The sequence below is a fragment of the Gymnoscopelus microlampas genome (genome assembly GCF_963454915.1).
Source record: "Gymnoscopelus microlampas genome assembly, chromosome: 21".
NCBI lineage: Eukaryota > Metazoa > Chordata > Actinopteri > Myctophiformes > Myctophidae > Gymnoscopelus > Gymnoscopelus microlampas.
In genome coordinates this window covers 8,509,887-8,532,711 of record NC_139958.1, presented here as the reverse complement: position 1 = coordinate 8,532,711, position 22,825 = coordinate 8,509,887, and the positions used below count along the sequence as shown (strand labels likewise).

The window sequence follows — 22,825 nt, the reverse complement described above, 5'->3', positions numbered from 1 at the left end:
GACAGTCATGTTTCAGGGCTAGCTCCGCCTCGGAAGTTGCGCCTAAATGGCGTTTGCGCCCAAACGTCAACGTGATGACGTCTTATGTCCCCGACAAACAATCTCTGTAGTCCCCATAGAGGTATAATATTGCATGTATTTCTGCATTGCAGACAGTATTGATACTTTCACTTAAGCATAACATTTGAGTACTTTTTCCATCACTGGCAGGGACCCCCACTACATATTCACATTGTATAAAAGTGTGTTGCAGATTAAACTTTTCCATAGATTTCATACATTGCCTCATAGACTTTTTTGACAGCAGTGTCATCAGTGTAAACTTGACCTTTGGCTCTGAACTCGGTCTGCTCAATTTTCCTTCCAACACCAAACCTCTTTGCCGTAAATGAGCTTGTAGATCTATTTTCGGCTAATGTTCCCTTCAGAATAGGGATGGTAGAGTTCAAGTGTTTAATGTAAAACACATCCTTTCACACAAAGATTTGGCACCCGGGCCCCCTGTAGTAACCCTGAGGACCCCCTAGGGGTCCCTGTTGAAGACCCCTGCAAGTCTATGCTGTGGTCTCATGTAAAAGCTTTGATTCCCGAGTGGGGCATTCACTGACGTATTTTATCGTTAAAATCTCTTTAGTGTTGACCGTAGAGCTTATTCCAAAGCATTTAACCTAAAACCATAGTTATTTTTAGCAAGTGCAAAAATGACAACTCGTTTTATGACTACAAACTCAAGGTCCTTGCAGAAATGTGGACTATAAAACAGAGTCAAAGACTATCTTTATTTGTAAACAGCACAATTCAGTTCAGTAGCATTGAAAACCCTAATCAATCAAGCCATTATGTACAAACATTTCAATGTCATTCATTACAGTCGAGGAGAAAAGAGTAGGCAACAGGCTATTATGCCATGTTCATTTCAGAAGGATGAGATGCGTTACAGTTGCCTACCTGCTTTACTACTACATTTTCTGATAACATTCATAAGCATCTAAACAAAATGGAAAGGGTCGATGGATGACAAAAATGTTATAATCCAAAAACACATTCTTTAGCCAATAAGCTACCACACCATGCTTTGCCCAAAAGGTTATCAAAATGTCTAATCTTGGTTATTTACAGGTCTGCATTTCTGATATCTTCCTGAAAATAACAAATTGGAAGATAATATAGCAAACACTTGTCTCGCTGTTTTGCCTTGACTTAAAAAGGGTCGGGTCGGGTCAATTTATTTCCTATCACACACAGCAAAAGCTACACTAAGCAAATTAACAGTTGAATGGATAACGTATGAATTATATGTTTTGAGTGTAATGTCAATTATTATTGCATAGTAAACTACATTTACATTTTGGAAAAGATTCATCATGCATATGCTGCCTGAAAGCACAGCAACACAACTCAGACCATACATAAGCATAAGAAATCTCACTTGCATATGCCAAATAGCCCGTTGCAGTGTTGGTTAAGCATTGCAGTAACATTCATTGGGGAGGAAAGAAAAATAAAAAAAATATGATCAAATAGATAACACAGCTTCTCACAAAGCAGTCTATGTGGGATAAACATTCAGGCAAAAGAGGGATCAGGGAAATTGTTCAAAGTGCTTCATGGCCATTAAAGAGAACAAGGGATGCAGCATTATCCAATTAATAATTAATAACAGTACTTTTAACAGTAGTGTGTGACCTTGAGGGCAATATTCTATTCTATTCTAATTTGTGAACCATAAGCCTATGTACAGTTCAATGTTAAAGATCCCCCAAAGAGTTGGTTCATATTTGACCCTATATTATCAAGTTAAAGAAATGGCCCCAATGCTCAACTATTTGAGGCGCCAACCAGCATACTATACAGAACATTTTACTAGGATTGACCTTTGGCTACCGTAAGTGTTTTTGTTATTTTCTACATTCACTATTTATTTTCTTTTGCTCAAAGTGTTGTGCGTATTCCGGCCGTTTTGCCATATATGGTAGTGTGCCGGTAGAAGGCTCACTAGCTCAGAGCGTGTTACACTTCCGTGAAGACGGATGTGTATTTGTCTGTAAGCAGCGTGTCACTGACAAGGATTGTTTTATTGTTTTGAATGCCAACATTTAAGTTCTATGTCAATGTTTGAGTTGTATATTATGTTTCATTTTGAGTTTAATTGATCAGTTCATTTTTGTTTCAGTTTGCTTGTTTTTTTTATTGTTTTTTGGGCTTCCTCTCCATATACAGCCAGTGAGGTAAATCAATTTCAAGTGTATTTTCTTTTATGTTTTTGTATGCGTTACGTTTATTCTGATCGTTGTTTATTTTTTGTGTTATACCAGTTTTGACGTTGGTCATTTGAGCCCCTAAGAGTGCTTAAATAAAACCATCAGTGAGGAAACAACTGACTTGTTTGTGAAGGGAGTGGCAGACCAGATAAGACAATCCATCTTTTAGCCCCTGCTACACCATATTAGACTGCTAGTCCCTGTTCCAGGTCTCTCAAAACATTCATTTATCATAGCCAGCACTTGGCAGAGGAGCTTTGAAAACTAACAACTCCTTAGGGTAAGTTAAATGGCTAGTACATTTCAACATATACAAATATTTAAATGACAAAAAGTACATCAGATCAGATGTTTACTTCAAGGTAGGCATTTAGGACCAAACAATGGGGTGGGGCAACTGAAATAACCCAACGGCAAATCAATAGTTTTGTAAAAGAAAATAACTAAATGATATGGTCTTTAGCTATCACATTTAGTTCTGCTTCAGCTAGCATGAAGGTTTTCAGTCCCTGCCAGTCATATGGAGAGTGATTTTAAGCCATGCCAGGCACTTAGGAATCTTTCTATACTGACATTGTACTTGGGCAATACCAATTTGAAAACTAAGAAACCCTGATCCAGCTCTTAATACAAAGATAAAGTGTTCATTTATTTAGAAACTGGTTATTGGTTTTGCTGAAGACCTGGCCTAAGTAGTTCTTTTACACTAGCTAAAGAGCTTTCCTAAATGTCCTAATAAACTTTCCTTACACCCTACTCTCACCCTGTGGTCAGCTTGGACATGAAAATACAATGGCATGGATGGACATAGCTGTCTAGTGTTGTGATTAGTCTTGGGCGGTACCAAGGATTACGGTATACCAGAGCATTTTGAAATCCCCAAAAAAGGTACGTATGAGTTTCAATGTCAGCCAAAATATTAATGACGGCAAAATATCTTTATCTTGAGATGACTACTTCCAAGTACAAAAGTAGTTTATTAGCCACACGCTCATTCAACTGCCAGGTCTGTCACCATCACCACTCGTACATTATCTCTGTTCAGACCACTGATGTGTCCCGTATCTGCTGTGGCGACAAGTGTCACCGGGTCCTTCGGTACTTAAACCCAGGACTTGTCCAACTACGTTAATTAGATATTAGACACACAGTACTGTAGGCTCCTCTAGACAATGTCATACATCGTTGCCGTCAGGCAGAAACCTTGTACCTCCATATTTTCAATTATTATTATTGTTTGTTTTGTAAATTAATGCCCTACAGTGTCTCACAAAAAGTAGCAAAAATAGCCCATCAACGAGCTCACAAGGCAACCACGCTGTTTGCTCATAGATAGGCAATTTTTGCTATTTTCAAATGATTATTATTTTAAGTGAAAGTGGTTACGTCTGCCAGTGGGTTTTTATAAATATTGACAGCGACAACATGCTACCATGACTTCTATCACAAGCAGCTCCTCCGCTTGTGTTCATTTACTCATTTCTTTTACACAAATACCGTCATATACCGTATACCCTTCATATACCGTGTATCCTGGTAAAATGTCAGGAAAGTATGAAGGTATGAAAAATGACCGCCCAAGACTAGTTGTGATGACTCAGAAACACAGAGTCAAACATAATGATAATGAATAGGTCTGTAGTGCACTCACTACATGTAAGCAATGACTCAACACTGATAACATGAGTTCTAGGGTTCTGTCCAAAGATGCACAACTATATGTTGCTCTATTGTTTTTAACTGTGGTTTGTTCAATTTTGTCTGTAATCCCTGATAGCCTTTTAGTGGTAGTGCCTTAACCTATCAAAACCCTTTCCTTGTTCCTGGCCTTGTAAAAAATCATTTCCCCAAATGGAAATATAGTATATACTGCATACACACAGCCAGGGTGGGGCGGGTATCTGTGCAAAATGAATAGGAGACCACAGAAGGAAGGATGACATGGCCGTCGTTTATCTATCCTTGGTCGTCAGTTTCTCGATCAGCTCCTGCAACGGGACCAGCTCTTTCCTGTCAATGAGGTTGAACTCCTGGAAGAGACAAGTGAGGAGGAACACGCATACGTACAGTATAAGTATGTGAACTCCTACATATAGATTTCTCTCTCTCATTCAGTGCCATTGACGTGTAACACGTCCATTTTTTCCAACGGCCAGAGTGCCAAAGACGTGTAACACGTCCAAACCGTGTTTTCGGTGTTTACGCTAGATGGCGCTCTTCGATAACATATGAGCCACCATTTCACTCTCAGGCACGCAGAGAAACAGGAGATCACGTGATCGCAAAATCTCAGTCACCATTCACTTCCTTGTTATTCGATTTGGAAAAACCCTTGTATCTCGCCTCCTGTGTTTTGCTCTGCATTTTTAGTGAGACATGCAATGTTCAACGGCCAATAACTACAGAACGGACAGAAGCACAGAGATAACCTCCGTGTTTAGCAACGATCGGGGGATCGATCATACTGGAGATAAATATTCTGTGACTACTTGAAAAGGTAATAAAAATCACTGGCACTGTTGGCATTTATTTATTTATTTACTTGGCACTGAATGAGTTAAATATTCTGGTTGAAGCATTCTAATCTGGTATCCGTTTCACGGGGCCTTTCAATCTTTTATTCATCTTGCATCGTTGATATCCGTCAAGGTGAGGAACAAAAGCACGAGTGACGTAGTTGTAAGAACACACTCCTTACTTGAACAAAGAAGATGAAGTGCTTGAACGAGGTGTTGAGGTGGGCCTCCTCCTGCAGCTGCATGACGGAGTCAAAGTGCTGGTGGTAGATGTGGGCGTAGACCCTGAACAGACGCTTCAGGATCGTCTTTGCCACGGACATGAAGTTCCGCTTAAAGGGAACACCTTGGGGATACATACAAAAAGTACAGATTTTTACTCAGATGTGAGTCATGTGTAAGACTTGAAAGGCTTTTAGCCAGGGTAACAGAACGGAGATTGTTCTATCGCCTGGGGAATATACCATCCCTATTGAAATAGCTGCGGTTGATTTCCTGAAATGACACTTTCATTTCATTTTGTTGGACAGACTAATGACAGATGACGCCGGTACAAAAACAGACCTCTATGGACATAACCACGTGGCTCCACTTAGCTTAAAAGTCACTTGAATGAGATCACATACTTCCACATGAACATTCATTCATATGAACAAAAAATCATAGTTGTTTTGGTATGTCCATTATAAAACTGACAATTTGAGGCACGCTAATTCATGCACCATCCACAAGAGTGGCTATATTACAGCAGAATAGGGTCTGTCACCAATCATACAGGAATTCAATAAACTCATACCGATCTTTGATGGGAATAGTGTCTCATCGTCGAGTTGGTCTTGCACCCAGGTCATGAGGTAATCGATATATTTGGGAGCAGAGCATTTGATGGGCTTTTTGATGTTGGTTCCATCTGCCCAGTGGTACTCGTACCTATATGAGACAGATCACAAAACACATCTCACCCATTAGACTACATTGTGTGAGCCAGTGTCTAGACCAGTGGGTGTCAAACGGAGTGTCAAAGGCACCCTGGTGTGACGGGACATAAGTCTAGGTGTGTCTTGGGGCTGGCATTTTGTGACAACCACACATTATTATTATTGCGATATATACAACTATAGAAAAAGCTATTAATTATTTTAACACTTAGTCTAGCCAGTGCAATGCACAGGCAAATTCCATACTCTTTAAACCCTTATTTATTTTTGTATTAATGACTTAATGCAGTGTGCGCTTGCAGATCAGCTATTCTTGCTATGAATACAGGGTGCCTTGGAGATTTTTACTTGTCCATTGGTGGGTACAAAAAGTTTGAAAACCACTGGTGTAGAATTTAAATCTGTAGCATTCATCCATTGTGCAAACTGATTTATTGGACAGAGAAAATTGTTTCACTACCTCATTTACATCCAAGCTGGTACATGCCACAAAATAAACGTAACATTCCAATACACACATTCACACCCATGCACTTACTTAGGACCAGCAGACATGACCGGACAGCTTTCCTCAGAGCAAAAGTCTGTGATGGTGCCATAGAGCATATTTATCTGGTTGAAGAAATCCACAGCTGAAACACACACACACACACACACACACACACACACACACACACACACACACACACACACACACACACACACACACACACACACACACACACACACACACACACACACACACACACACACACACACACACACACACACACACACACACACACCATTTCACTTAACAGTATGTAAGCCACTGAATTTCATCCAAAACCTCAAACAGCTTGTGTTGTACAAATCAATCATTTTTTGACTCAACTCTCCCTTTTTTTTACTGCACAGTCCCCCACCTATCCTGTACATTAACGCAAACGCCCCAGAGGCATTTTATGTGGTAGTGTGGTGATCAAGTCAACTGACTAGAGTTCTGGTTTCTGGTTTCACTAAAACAAACTAAACACACTGACTCAATAAAACACCAAATATGGTGTCTATGATGATGCATTATTGTGTGTGAAAAAACAATTACACATTTTTTTATTTAGTATTTCTTTCCTCAAAGCAATCTATACAACGCAATCGATTTATTCAAGGTGAAATGTAATTCATTATCATGATAATAACATATAATAATATACGCATAATGGAGGTGTGAAATTTGTTTTTACGGTTAAAATTTGCCGTCGAGCCAATCAAACGAAGCTGTAAGGAAACTGAACAGGAAACGGCCGGGTATGTCACCTTCTGGAAACCTGTCCTACAGTTATGCACAGATCCTATCTAAACCAGTGACACCCACAGTCACAAAACTAGAGGGAGCGTAAACAACAATCTGGTACCACCCACCCATAAAACAAACATGGGCATTCTCCTTCTACAGCACAGCCACCAAGGTATGGAATAGTCTAACCCCATCCCTCAAAAAAATGCAGTTCGCTGGGCTCATTCAAAACAGCCCTAAAAACTCATCTTTCTGGAGGCCAAAAGAGGAGCTAGTACCAGTTTCCCTGTAGACAGACGACCCCCCCCTTCCCTTTTTTTGGTATATATATACTGTATTTATTTATTTTTCATGCTTTTTTTGTACATAGTGGTATATATGTTTTTCCTCTGTATTCTTATGTTGATTTTTGAACTGTTTGGTTGCTACTATATATGTCTATGAAATTAATTCAAGGACCCCAACGGAAACAAGTCCGCAAGGACCTTTTAGACAAAAGTATTATAAATGTAACTGTGTTGTTTTACATTCTTTTGCCTAATAAAAAGTTCAATCAATCAATCAAAAAAACATCCAATGAAACCTGTCCTACAGTTATGCACAGAGCCCATATAAACCATCCAATGAGTCGTCCCTGATGAAAGTTGAGAGAAAAATAAAGAAAAGAAGGTTTTCTCCAACCAGTTACTGGTCAGTAATCAATGCCCTAGTCTCTCAAACCAGACTGTTGACTCACATAATTTCCAAATGCAATCTTACAGTACAAAGAAAGCGGAAGCAATGAAAATGATTCGTGGGTAAAACAAATAGAACCCCCCTCCCCTGTCTCTCTCTTCCGTTTGTCTTTGTAGTCACGCAAATGTGTCCTCATGTAAATTAAATTACTCGCAGCATACAGCCTGCTGCTTAGCAGAAATGAAAATTCAAAGATATTTTAAAGATATTTCAAAATGTATTTTTGAGAACGGAAATGACAAACATGACAACTTCCTGTTATCAGCTTTCAGGAGATGTAATTACAGACTTCTATGTAGCATTCAGAGATTGTGGAATAGTTGGCTTGCTTGAGAGAGGGTGATTTTATCCACAGGAAGAGACACTGACGTGGTGGATGGAATAGCCTCCCAGTCCCAGTCACTCTAAGGGAAAGCCCCACCTTGTGTACTTTTAAAACACAACTAAAGCAATGGTTAAAAATGTTGCTGTGCTGTATTTGTATGAGGGACTACGGATGGAAATGAACTTACAGCTAAATCTGACATATTTACATGATATCATGTTTATTGATTGAAATGTTCATTAATGTGCACTGTCCCGGAAATAAATAAATTAATAAAACTAAAGTTAAGTAGTGCCCTGACACTATAGATGGTGTCTAAAGTTCAATTTTAACATTTTCAGCTGACTGACTCATCAACATGTTCAACTTGTTCAACAAGTCTGTTTCTTTGCAACATGTTGAACAAGCAAAAGTAAAAGCTATGTATAGCTGGACCAAAACGTTGATGGAGATAGCCACTCTGACGACAAAAGTGGAAGTGCAATCTTAGAGATTGATACAGTTGGTGTTGGGCAGAAACCTCATGTTTTATGTTATTACATTTTGTTCCGTAAATCAATTGACTACTTTTTTCGTATTACAGTGTCACACAAAAGTAGCACAAACAGCAGATCTACAAGCTCAAGTTTTGAGCTTGTAGATCTGCCATTTATGGATTTGAATCTTGATAAGTAACCGTTTTTGACATGTGAGGTATCCAAGCGGCAGCAATCAGATCTATGGAAAAGGGGGGGGGAATGTTTAATGCTTACTGTTGACTGCAACCCATTCGTTCAAATCCTCCCCCTCAGGCAACATGACAGCCATGCGCAGGTTGCCGCTGCCCAGCGTGGCCTCGGCATGCTTCAACAGCTCATACTGATGTGAACCCTCAGGGATATTCTTCTTAGGCTTGAACGTCTTGGATGAACGATTTCCACTGTGAGTCACATTTACAAAAAAAAAAAAAAAAGGAGAAGAACAATTGTTTGGTTAAGCAAGGTGCAAATGAGTCATTGAGCTTACATGAGCTTTAGACGGGAACCTTGTTACAAAAACCAGCAACCAAAAAAGCCAAGAATGTGTCACTACATAATTGTTCCGAAATAGCAGATCTACGTGCTCACAACACGTTGCACCACTACGCATTTTGAGCTTGTAGATTGCTATGACATCGTCTGGCCTTCAGTGCTGTGTGTCTAATATCTAATGAACCTACAGAAGTCCTGCTGGGGTTTAAATACCGGAGGACACATAAAAGACCACCAAAAAATATTGGAGATACAAGGTTACTGCTAGCCTGACACTCAGCCTGGATTTTCATTTCGTTTCACTCCATTATTCAGTCTGAAAGCCCTCTCAATGCAGCCGACTTCTGAGATGGGGGCGTGGCCAAAGTTTTCTTTTCAAAGACTCTTTGGCGATTGGTTCATACTGGATTATCCCGATCCCAATTCGTCGTACAGATTTTCAACCGAGAAACACCCGCCTTCGACAGCGTCAACAGACCCTGAATGCGAGGCAAACGATTCAGGGGGTGGGGCCAGGCTAGGTTACTGCCTGACAGCGATGATTTAAATAAATATGGAGATGCAAGGTTACTGCCTGACAGCGATGATTTAGTTGGTATCCACTTGAGAAACCTTGGGATAAAGTCTGAATGGAATCATGACAAAATGAGACTCAATAGAGTCCATGTCCTAATAATGTCCATATGTAGCCAGGTGGACACATGTTTTCTTCAGTCCCCATTCAGAACAAAACAACAACCAGATGGAGCGTTTGTTCAAGCTCTTTATGATCCTCTTGGGTATTGTCTGCATCCTAAGGAGCAGTGAGTATGAGCAACCACCGTACACAGCACTCAGGATGGAACTAACTCCAGTTGTAATGCCAGTACCTTGGTCAAGGGCACTGGCAAGAGTTCCTAGCTAGGGCTATCACGATTACAAATTTAAGTTGACGATTAATTGTCACTCAAATAATTGCGATTAACGATTTAATTGTGTTGTGTTTGGCTTTGAACATTGGAACATGACAATCAAAACATTGCACAGGGCAGATATAATAATTTTACACATGTAAAAAAATATATATATTTGAAAATGTGTTTTTCAACATGGAAACGATGATGACGATTATGCAAAAATAATTGTGATTATCTCAAATAATTGTGATTAGACGATTACGTAATAATTGTGACAGGCCTATACTTGGCATGCTTTTCTTACGGTGTGGGAGGAAACCCAACACAAACACGGAGAGACTCACTATGCTAACTCCACATAGAAAGGCCTATGGGGTTCAAACCCGGGACCTTTAAAGTGGGCAACTCGGGGAACTAGATATTAAAACTGGATACTTTTTCCTTCTCGCTTTTGACCCCGAATTTAGTTGTTATGCCAATTAATTCCTCCCCACACACATTTCTGTGTTGTCAGTCACTGCTGTCGTATCCTACCGACTAACCTGCCAGTGAGGATCCCCCACCGGGAACACATAGACTAGAGCCTTCGTCCTACTCCCCCCGACTCCCGCCCAATACTCCCTGCTGACAGGTGCCGTCCCCCAGCCCGTAGGAATACGTGCAGTGATAAATATCAGCTTCCCCGCCCAGCTTCCCTCCCCCGAACACGGGCCGATTTTGTTGATATAGACCAGTGGTTCTCAAACTTTTTCATGTCAAGGACCCCCAAATTGACACTTATTACCCCACGGACCCCCATTTGAAAAAATAAGCCAGAGACCCCAATAAGAGGAGGTTTTTACGGCTCTAGCAGTGATTCTCAACCATTTTAATTTCAAGGACCCCCAGTTTAACATGCATTAGGCTACGGACCCCCATTTAATGGCATTTATACCTCTGGGACCCCAATTCATATTGTAAAATCAATGTTAATTTAACTCTGAGAGTGTACAAATGGAACCAAATGGACCCGAGTTACAGACCCATAAGGGTCCATTTGGTTCCGGTCCATCATTTAGCTGGGGACCCCCTTGAACCCCCTCAAGTACCCCTGGGGGTCCCCGGACCCCACTTTGAGAACCAATGATATAGACGCTCGACAATGCTGGATTGCACCACGGTGGATTTCAAACCCACAACCTCCTCAGTGGTTGGCAGGCATTTACCACTGCTCCACCCAAGTGCCCAGATAGTCCTCTCTGGTGCAGTGTGCAAAGGAGATTAGAAGCACTGATTGGCAAATAGATCAAAATAAAAACATTTGATTTGTTTTTTAATCAATTTGTGGTTGGAAATAATCATTAGATTTGATCTATTTGTTACTCTGGGCCACGGGACAGTACAAATGTAATCAAACGGAACCAGGGTCCATTTGATTACATTTGTACAGTCTCAGAGTTACAATCATTTAATTTAATTTAATTTACAATTAATTTAAAGTATAACAGCAGACAGTAAGGCCCAACTGTCTGCTGTTCCTGTTTCAATCCATGATATGTCTTCAAAGCGTTTGATGATACGAGCCTGCTGAAAAGCCTTGGATCAAGAAGACTATCATAGATGTATTTTATCTTCGTAGACACGCAAGCAAAAGTCAGACTCGATAACATACATCTATGATAGTCTTGATCCAAGGCTAGGTCTGCAGAAATTACTTTTCAAATATACACTCTGTACCGTCTCAGAGTTAAATCAATTTAACTCTAATTTAATCTAACATTTAATTTACAGTCAGTACCAGCAGGACACTCAGGCCTTCTTACTAACTGTGTAGCTCCTGTACCAATTCATGCCTTCATAGTGTCTTAATCTTTTGATGATATGTCTGTCACCATCATCATCATGATCAAGTTACCCGTTACTTTGACATGATCGTTACATTGTAACAACTATTGTTTTGATGCGACCGTGTGTCTATAGTGCAGTGGTTCTCAACCAGTGGTCCGGGGACTACCGGTTGTCCTTGGGGGGGTTCAGGTGGTCCCCAGCTAAATGATGGAGAGTTAAATAGACCCTTAGATCTTTAACACTAAAATGAAAACATATGGACCCGTTTCATTTTACGCTCAAGAGTTAAATTATTGTTCAACATCTGACTGGATTACTTAATTTACAGGAAGTCTACACAATTAGAGAATGTAGAAGAATAGTTATTTTTGATCAACGTTTGCCTGTTATCTATCATGGTACATCAATACAGCATGGAATGTGGACAAAATCTTATCCAACGACAACAAAATATTCGAAGTTTTGGGTTCTGATAGGCTAAATCTCATTAAACGGTGGTCCGTAGCTCAAATGGCGGTCCGTGGCTCAAATGCCAAATAAATAATGGACCTTGATATGAAAAAGGTTGAAAAAAACACTGGTCTAGTGGCTCTCAACCAGTGGTCCGGGGACCACCAGTGGTCCTTGAGGGGGTTCCAGGGGGTCCCCAGCCAAATGAATAGTTAACAACCAAATTGACCCTTATATGTCTGTAACTCTGAGAGTGTACGGGTCCATTTGGTTCCAGTTGTACACTCTCACAGTTAAATGAACACTGATGATGGTGTTACAGGGTAGATTGGGACCCCCAAGAAATCTAAATGGCTGAGTCCCTTGGCATATCTTTTCAAATGGGGGTCCGTGGGCTAATATGTGTCAATTTGGGGGTTCTTGACGCGAAAAGGGTTGAAAACCACTGGTCTAGTGCATCACATCAGCTGCTCCATCCAGGAAGTAGCCCTGTCCTAACCAACCAACCCCCATAGGTTAGCTCTCATTTAGCTGTTAGCTCTCACTATGTTGTTAGATGTTCATACTAGTCTTATAGAAAGGCTAAATAAATCCGTAGACAGAACATTAATTCCATTAATAACAGAAACAGGAACTCACAACAGAAAGCTCATATTTCTTCTTCCACCCAGCAGAACCAGAGGAACTCCTTCCTTGTGAAATAACGCAGAGTGGATGTGTTTCAGTTTAAATTAAACCCTGTCTTCACACAGAGCTCTGGAGGTCAGAATACTGTCGAATAAACACCACTACTTGTCATTAAACACGACTGTTGAGTTAAAAATATAAATATAAGCTCGTAATGTGGTTGTTTTGATCCGGAGAGGAGGAGAACTAGTTAAACACAACTGACTGAATGCTTTCTTCTTCTGCTTCTGTTTCTGACCACTGTTGCCAGATTCTGTGAGAGAAACAAGCAACCGGGTCTACGAAAACAAGCCTAAAAGAAGCAACCTATTATGCCAAGAAGAGCACTTTAAACAACAACGATGCAACGCGTTGTGAGATTGTAGATCTGCAATTAAGAAAAGAAAAACAATCGTGGGAAGAAAAGTGACTCATTTTGAATAATAATAAATAAAAAAAACATTAACAACACAAAGACAATTCTATGGGGTCCCTGTGCAAAACATGTTTTCAGATGGATGTCTGCGGTCCGCAGACAAATACATGTTAATTTAGGGGTCCTTGACATGAAAATGTTTGAGAACCACTAGTTAAAACAACATTTAGGAAATAAGCCTAAATAAGCAACTACACTTTAGAAACAAGCCTAAATAAACAACTACACTTTAGAAACTAGACCAAATAAGCAAATACACAGTAGAAACACGCCCAAATGAACAACACAATTTAGAAACCGCAAAAAAACGCATCCTGCAACTACCAAGCAACTTTACAGAAAAAGAAGCCCAAAGTCGCTTATAATAAGCGGCCATGGCAACACTATTTCTGACTTCTTCTTCATAGCATTGCACACAGGGAGCGATGCATGCGTGGTAGATTTGCTGCCCTCCAGTGGAAATAAACAGGTACTGTATACCAGTGGTTCCCAACTTGTGGGTCAGGACCCCCAGGGGGGTCCCAATTTAAATAATGTTTTGGGGGTCCCCAGGTGATTAGTCCCAACTTGTGGGTCAGGATTCCCAGGGGAGTCCCCGATTTAAATGTTTTTTCGGGGGTTCCCAGGTGATTAGCTTAATGTGCAACATTGTTTTCTCACTCAACAGTAAGCAAATCAACATACAGCAGTAAGTGTATACAGGGAATCTGCTCATTTCTATAACTATAAAGTTACAATTTCATCACTTTTAAGACCTTTTTTATGCCTCTAAAATGAAAATAATAAACTGATAATAAGACCATTACGTCAAAAGTAACCAACAAAACAAACTAGCTATAGTAATATAAAAAATGATCAAACATAAGAAAGAGGTGTGCTTGTAGATTGACTATTTTCACAATATTTATCTGTGGAACTGAGTCAAACTAAATGTATTGCCTCAACTCCAACGATTGCAAGTGCTTGTGGGGTCCCCAGTTCAAATATGATTATTTTGGGGGGTCACGGTATACAGTGTATACTACAGTTTTATGTCAAGGACGCCCAACAGAGAGTCATCACCCCCCAAAATTCATATGGATTGGATACAGGTCCAGTGGTCAGCTGAACCTTGTGGGCACCTCAACATTAAATTGGCATTTTTTTCTACAAAAAAGTAAAAAAGAAAAAGATAAAATGTATACTTTGGGAAAATGGTTGGAAATAATGTAAAGTATACATGATTTTAATATACACAGTACATCAATATCAGACATATGTACCCTTCAAACTAAAAGTTAACTTGGGATCTTGTTTATCACAGGTTTTGTAGACATTTGTTAGCATTTGTAGAAATATCGGGTCTGCATTTCTATTATTATTATTATTATTATTATTATTATTCATTACACGTGTGTTTTTCTTAATCTAAATAATTCAAAATAAAGTAAAGTAAAGTATTCAATCAATCAATCAACAAATCAACCAATCAATCAATCAATCAACCAATCAATCAATCAAAAAAAAAAAATCAACCCCACTTTGAGAACCACTGCTGTACTTTACCAAATAAGCCTGGTCCTTTTGCATGATATGGTTCTAGCACTAGGACCCAGAGGAGTGCAGTGTGCTGCACAGTTGAATGTTTGCGTCAGCGTTGCCATGTCGGCTTATTATAAGCGTCTTTGGGCTTGTCTTTCTGTAAAGTCTGGATGGAATGTTTTTGAAACAGTTTAACAACGCATCCTTTATGGGGGGGGGGGGGGGGGTATTTACAGGTGGGGGTCCGTGGCCAAATACATATTGATTTGGGGGTTCGGCTTGACATCAAAATGTTTGAGAACCACATGCATTTATTTATTTAATTGCATTTTTTTATTTAGGCCTATATGATTGTGTTTTTTTTTTATTAATTTCATTGTGGCATTTTTTTACTATAACATTTTTGGACCTATGGACTTCCATTACATAACACTGCTCTAAAAAAAAAACATTAGACAATAAAAGAAGATAGACTGACTGACCACTTATTTTGGGGCCTGTTAGTAGTGTTTTCATAGACCCGATTGCTTATATTTCTCTCGCAAGATCTGGCCACCCTGGTGCGTTGACAGCCCCACACACACACACACACACACACACGGGCCCATATTTGATAGCCTCCACCACCACCACAGCAGACTGTTATTTATTCCAGAGGAAAAACCCTATTATTGTCGTGTATGTCGTGTAAGTACAACATCATATTCTCCACTAAAAACATACCGTGTCGGACAGTTAGAACTATGAACTCAAGTCAAGCTTCGTTTCATGTCCTCTAAACGTGTTGTTATTGTCCTCCTGAACACTGAACACACACACGCACACACACATCATGTTGACACACATTGTGTTGTTAATAATACTGTGTTTTCTTGTCTTTTTAGTGAAGGCTGCAGCGGCAGCAGCATTAAACCAAGATGGAGTGTGAGTGGAAACCAGACGAGACGGGGCTCCAGCAGATCTTACAGCTGCTCAGAGAGAGCCAATCCCCCGATACCTCCACCCAGAGATCCGTCCAGCAAGTATCCTTTACCCCAGTGGTTTTCTACCTTTTTTTTTTGCACCAAGGGCCCCCAAATTGACTCATATTAGCCCAGGGACTCCCATTTGAAAAGATATGCCCAGGGATCCCAATCTTGGGGGTCCAAATCTACACTGTATCATCATCATTAGTGTTCATTTCACTCTGAGGACCCTAACGGGTCCATTTGATTCCATTTGTACACTCTCAGAGTTAGACACATTGTCAAGGGTCAATTTGGTTCATAACTATTAATTTGGCTGGGGACCCCCTGGAACCCCCTCAAGGACCACTGGTGGTCCCCCACTGGTTGAGAACCACTGCTTTACCCTGTGGATAGACACACATACACACACACACACACACACACACACACACACACACACACACACACACACACACACACACACACACACACACACACACACACACACACAATCATGGATCTGTGTGTGTGTGTGTGTGTGTGTGTGTGTGTGTGTGTGTGTGTGTGTGTGTGTGTGTGTGTGTGTGTGTGTGTGTGTGTGTGTGTGTGTGTGTATGTATGCTTATAGACTGTGTGACACTGCATCATTCTGGCCTAGTAACAAAGCTAACGTGCTATGATTATATATGTACTGTCGTTGTGCACAAGCCTGTGTGTGTGTGTGTGTGTGTGTGTGTGTGTGTGTGTGTGTGTGTGTGTGTGTGTGTGTGTGTGTGTGTGTGTGTGTTGAACCAAAAATGATATCAAATCATGCCATTTTTTTGTTGGGTGACACACCAGCAATGGTTATAGGTTTACTAGAGAGAAAGCTGAGCCCTTATAGGTGCTGGTGACATGGGCTGGCTGTTGCACCCATCAAGTGCACCCATAATATGTTACTGTGCTTATTATTGTGTAGTTACACAGATGGAGACACCGTATTTGTCTAATAGCTGTCACACAGATGGAGAGATATATTGTTTGACTTATGCAAAGGGTTATCATTTAGATAGCATGTTATTATAGTCAGATTCTGTAGGTTCATTGCTTACCTGGTATGCTATAGTTTCAGTGTACATATTTATTATTTTGATAGTAGCTTATATTGTTTAGAATGCTAGAATACTAGGTTCTTGGTTTCTTGGTTTACCTGTGATCCTAGTTCACTGAGTTCACACTACACTGTCTCTCTGTATTTGATGTAGGTCGCTCTGGATAAGAGCGTCTGCTAAATGCCTACATTGTAAATATAGCTGCTAGAGATTGAACAGATGTCGTTCTACCAATATGCCTAGAAATGAGAATATTCTAAAAGTGGTATACCTTCCAGAGGGGGACACTGTAATCACCTGCCAAGTGTTACATTGTAATGAGAACCCTTATTCGTGTATCATCCATCTCACACTGGCAACAAAAACTAGACTGTCTACAAATGAAAACATGAGACTCGGACAGGAAATCCTCGATCACGAGTTAACATAATGTGGTTTTCTATCATCATCTAATGACAACTTCACCACAAAGTATTTAACGTTCAAATCAGATGTAGGCAGATTTCGTTTTTTTTTTATTCAGTGATATTCTCAATGAGCCCGATAAGATCCCCATGACAGTTTGCTTTGATCACTACAATTTAAAATATTTACACGTACTGTATCTACATTTTATGTCTATTACAATAATTAAAAGGACATGTGTAATGTGCGAAGCTTGGTATCTCAGTCACTCAGTATCATAATGTATAGTGCCATGGTGTGAGGGATTTAAATTAAATAAAATCAAATTCACAAATCATAGTGAGATGAAATTAACCTACAGACAGTACAGACTTTACCTAAGATTTTGGGTCTTAGCCTTCATTTACAGATCCTAAGAAAATCACATACAGTGCATTATAAGCACATCACAGCGTGCGTCTGTGACTGTCATCAGTTGTCTAATTTGAGTAATGTCAGTGACTTGGTCTTTCTCATTTTTAAGTACGATATCTTATTTTACTTATTTAATTTAATATAAATGTTCTGCTTTACTTTACATAGAAGAGTGTAGAGAGACAGGAAACCTATGGTCAGAGAGAGTGGAGGCACATGACAAGACGGGAGTTGGATTCAAACTCGGGTCCTTGCAACTCTCAAGTAGCAAGTGGTCAGTGCACTACTAAGCTAGCCTGGCGTAGCTAGACTATATTTTTTGCACTCGCAGATTCGTCTGGTCCCAGGCTACTACTAAGCTACCAGGCACCCCTTTAACCACGTGAACCCTAGTGTCCCTTTTCTGTGCATTTCATAATAGGCAAACTAAAGATCTACAAGCTAACAACGCATCGCAGTGCGCCACTTTATGAGCTTGTAGATCGGCTATGTTCGGCGAAGAGATATTGTGTATACGGGTAAAAAAAAGGAGTGGACCGAGTAGAAAGCTCTGGGCGTCCTCGGTCAGCAAAATATATTGAGTTTTAAGTGCTTAAGATATTATTTAGTGCTTTTCAGCATTGTATTAGACAGGACAGTGTAGTTGGACAGGAAAAGGGCTGAGAAATAGGAAGGGACATGCCAGATATGACAGGAGCCAGACTTGAACTCAGATGGTCAGTGCACTAAGTGTCTGTGCCAGGCACAGACACTTAGGCTGTATCTGAGACCTCATCACGAGACCAACGTAGGGCTCGATATTATATCCATTTCATGATATGAAATTAGATATATTTTCTTAATACTTCCTAACTCCATTCATAGTTTTTGTTTTTTAGACTAGTATCATTTGCTCGCCTTAATGTGAAGTTACTGAGGGGCACAGAGAAATCTTAGCTTGACAGCAAAGAAGTATTTTGACCCAATATGAAGGACCACCCTAACGTTTTTGCATTCGTTCTGGGCTGCTGTTTATTGTTTTAATATCTTTTTTTTTTGTTATAACATTTTTATTGATTTTTACATACAAACAAATATGCATTTTAAGTGCACAACCAACATCATTGAACTCAGCATCCCCCACCCTTCTCCCTTTTCCCTCTCTTCATCCCCCAATCCTTTCCCACCCCACCCTCCTTCCACCATTCTATTAATTAAACATCACACAACACATCCACTGCATCACCGAGTCAGCAGGTCTTTCAGATCTGATATCAGGTTTGTCCACAGTGAAATGTTGCTCTGTTGAGCATGGTTAATCCTTGCCGACGACAATTCCAGATAGGCAATGTCCAAGAAGCTCCTTAGCCAGTGTGTTTTGGATAAGTCATGTGGAGGTTTCCAGCGTTGGACTATAATCTTTTTGGCTGCTGTAAGTCCTGCCAGCCAGACTTTGCGTGACTTACCAGTAAGAGACAGTTTAGAGTCATCATTCAAAAGATGTACAAACGGGTCCATTGGAAGTTGTACTTCCATTAAGTCCGTTAAAGTCCCTAAAACATTTCCCCAGAACTCCAGAATCCCCGGACATTCCCATACAAAAGAGCCCAAGGTTCCCGGGGCACAGAATGTGCAATACGGGTCCGGTGTCAATCCCATTCTATGCCTGATTCTGGGAGTTACATATGCTCTGTGACAAAACTTAAAATGTATATTGATGATTTAGATTTTTTGATGCACCAGATACATTGTCCCAAATAGCATCCCAGTCCAATTCTAGCCCCAAATCTGTTATATCACTATTCCAGGCTTTCATTCCTTTCCATTCCTTTTTCATTCCCATTCCATTAACCGATCCATGAATATCTTGGAGAGTCGTAATGCCATTCTCCTCCCAATTCCTATTAATGAATGGTCTCCCCCCAGACAAAATATGATTGTTATTCCATATTGGAGATGATGTACACCATTTACTTTTAAATCCTATGAACCTCTCTACTGTTACTAAACACCTGTAGTAAATATGAAAAAATCGGAAATTACATTTCCTAGTAGAAATACCCATCAGGAGGAAATCCTTCATTTGTTTAGGGGTTAGCAACTCCCGCTCTAATCCTTTTCCAGGAAGATGTATTATCATCCTCCGTCCAGACATTGAGACTTCTCAACACAAATGACCAGTGATACTGTTTGAAATTAGGACATGCCCATCCCCCATCAGACTTCCTGTATTGAAGCACAGACCATTTTATGCTCTGTTTTTTTTTATACCATTGATCATTATGGCTACGTGAGACTACATGGGCAACTGGCGGCCTGGGGGCCACATGCGGCCCCCACCTTCACTTAATGCGGCCCGCAGGTTAATATCGGAATACTGATATATTATTGATATCAGCTGTTACAATTGCAAACATGACCCGCTTTAATTACTACTACTATATTAGTAGTAGCTTAATGACTAGTATTAACATTCTATTGTCTTTTTTGTGTCCAATGTATTTGTATTTAAGTTCATAAAGTTAACATAAGTATAACTAAATGCATTTGAAATTAAATAAAAATGTTACTTTTCAGGATTCCAATAAAAAAAATGCAAAAAATAAATCTGAATTCCTATTCAAAAATAGCAAAAATAGCTGATCTACAAACTCAAAACGCGTCGCAGCGCGACGCGTTTTGAGCTTGTAGATCGGCTATTTTTGCCATTTTTGTGTGACAGGCCCGACAGTATATGCAATGTGGCCCTCTGGAGTGAGTGTGGAAATATAGTGGCCCTCTCCATCATCAAAGTTGCCCACCCCTAGACTAGACAATGAGAGATTGTGTTGATGGAACCAAAATGATACAAAGAAAAAGAAAAATTGGTGCATGTGCTCCCTGTGTTGAGACCCTGTATTCCAAGTGTAGATGCACTGTCTTCCTCAACCATTGCTACAGAGACTCGAGCAGCTGAACCAGTATCCAGACTTCAACAACTATTTAATATTTGTTCTCACCAAGTTGAAATCAGAAGGTGTGTTTTTATTTTATTTTTTATCCACACTATTACTTACGTCTGTATTAGTCCATTAAGGCCGGGAACGCATCTGGGTCATTCAAAGAATAGCACTCGGTGCCGCGCTATGAGCTTGTAGATCTGTTATTTTTTAGAAAAGTCGTGAAAAATGTGTGCACATTTGGCTGTGGACCCCCATCTCAAAATATTTTGTTCCAGGGACACCCAGAAGCAAATTTTATTTTTTATTATACAAAGATTTGCACAAATCTTCACAATTAAAAAAAAATAGCAGATCTACAAGCTCATACGAGCTTGTATATCTGATATTTTTTAATCTAAGAAATCTTAAAATTACACAGATGCTTTCCCTGACTTAAGGATTAATGACTCACCTCCTAATCACACAGGATCTCCTATTGGAGCTGAACAACAGTGTACAGTTAGTTGCTGCAGTGTGGCTGACATTGGTGTTCCCAGGCGGAGATCTGGTAGCCTGGTAAACCCTCCCTCCAGAAATCTCATTTCCATTTGATTTCAGGAGTGAGTCTGGCCTGATCGCCCATTCTGCAATATTGGCTGTGGGCTGGAGTTGGGCGGGAGTAATACCGTTGACTGACAGCCCCTTCACCGACTGATCAGCAGTTCATTTTTACCACCTCCAGACTATGTGACGCAACGGGACTTTTGAGATGGCCATGCCCAAAATAGGTTGCCTTATTCGGATACATGTGTATCACTGCCCGCCCCTGCCGGTTCTCTGAATTTTTATTTTTAAATAGGCTCTGTCATGATTAATTGACCACATATATGAAGTTAAACAACTCAATTCTATCCAAACGATATCTTAATAGTAAATTCCGTGCCTCAAAAAAGAAGTTTGAGAGCGTTTTAAAGCCGAAAATAAGAAGTGAAGGCACTCGCACAAACAACAATGGCTGCCGTTCGTCTTTTGTCGGCTGCACTCAGAATGCACTCGGCTTCATTCGGGCTCACTCGAACTCGCCACCTGATTGGCCAACTGTCGCTGTCAATCACAGAACGATGAGCGACGACGCTGATAGGCTCGGTTAGTTGGTAATGCACTGGAAACCCCCACAATGGGCGTTCAGGCCAGACTCACTCCTGGAATCAAATGGAAATGAGATTTCCGGAGGGAGGGTTTACCAGGCTAGCCTTGCCTCAGCTGGGGCGCTCTCAGCTTTATTGTCACATCACAGGTTTACAGGTGTAAAATATTTCCAGAAAGGAGAAATAAAAGTGGGTGTGGGGGGGACGAGAGAAAGAGGGTAAAACATCAACAAAAGATATCTACGTATATACACATAGCTTATCCATCCCGTAGGTTAGACATAAGGTGCATCAGACGGCAGCGGGTAATGGGTATACAGTATACTGTACTGTACATGGTATTAGACATTAATGTGCAACAGTAATATCAGTGCGTTGTACACACACGATTAAGGTGCCAGCGCATCTTTGTCACAGGAGATGTGGCTCTAGGAATATGGGTCACTCTAATTTAAAACCCAATGCCCTGCATCACTTAGCATATAAAGGGTTCTACACAACGCAGAGGCAAAAGGGTATTTCACCATAGGGGACACCACAAATCCAACAAATCAAGTCACCGCTTGTTGCAGAAATGTGGGGGCTTTGTGGGGTGGGGGCGATTTTGTTCCAGGAACCCCCCCAGAAGCAAGGATTTGAGTCAAAAATGTTCCCTTTAAAATATATATTAGATTTGAATACAGAAATATAGAAAAATAGCAGATCTATAAGCTCGCCACCGAGTGCCGTGCTATGAGCTTGTAGATCTGCTATTTTGAATAGCCAAAGTATAAAATAATGTTTATAGCTACAATCTAAAATGATACAGATGGGTTAATGGGTTAAAGAAAAGATGTTTATTGTATTGAATTATTTGTCAGTTCCCTGATTTCCTTCCTTTCTCTTGTCCATTAGACGAACCAACGAGATCCTTGAGTGGATTGATCCTGAAAAACAATGTGAAAGCCCACTATCAGAACTTCCCCAATGGCGTGTCTGAATTCATCAAGTGCGAATGCCTTCAGAACATCGGCGACTCCTCTCCCCTCATCCGGGCAACTGTAGGTGAGTTACACAACATCCA

At 40.3% G+C, this 22,825-nt stretch overlaps 2 protein-coding genes across 3 annotated transcripts in view; one reads left to right on the top strand and one right to left on the bottom strand.

Annotated features, from left to right (window-relative positions):
* Positions 1–760: 760 nt before the first annotated feature.
* Positions 761–13,137, bottom strand: LOC311037523 (MOB kinase activator 1B). Its single transcript, XM_084046708.1, has 6 exons — positions 12,874–13,137; positions 8,804–8,970; positions 6,254–6,347; positions 5,574–5,707; positions 4,960–5,123; positions 761–4,291 (listed from the first exon to the last, which is right to left on the bottom strand). Exons 1-6 carry the CDS (start codon positions 12,885–12,887, stop codon positions 4,214–4,216), a joined length of 651 nt encoding a protein of 216 aa, XP_083902834.1. The 5' UTR covers positions 12,888–13,137; the 3' UTR covers positions 761–4,213.
* Positions 13,138–15,432: 2,295 nt separating this feature from the next.
* Positions 15,433–22,825, top strand: part of tnpo1 (transportin 1) — a 50,509-nt gene continuing 43,116 nt past the window's right edge. Inside the window, exons 1-4 of one of the 2 annotated variants that reach the window (XM_084046246.1) lie at positions 15,433–15,544; positions 15,742–15,879; positions 20,634–20,709; positions 22,657–22,806. In XM_084046246.1, coding sequence (XP_083902372.1) covers positions 15,775–15,879; positions 20,634–20,709; positions 22,657–22,806 — 331 coding nt within the window. In that variant the 5' untranslated portion in view covers positions 15,433–15,544; positions 15,742–15,774. Of the gene's footprint in view, positions 15,545–15,741; positions 15,880–20,633; positions 20,710–22,656; positions 22,807–22,825 lie in introns of those variants that run through there. The other variant, XM_084046247.1, reaches the window with a different exon arrangement.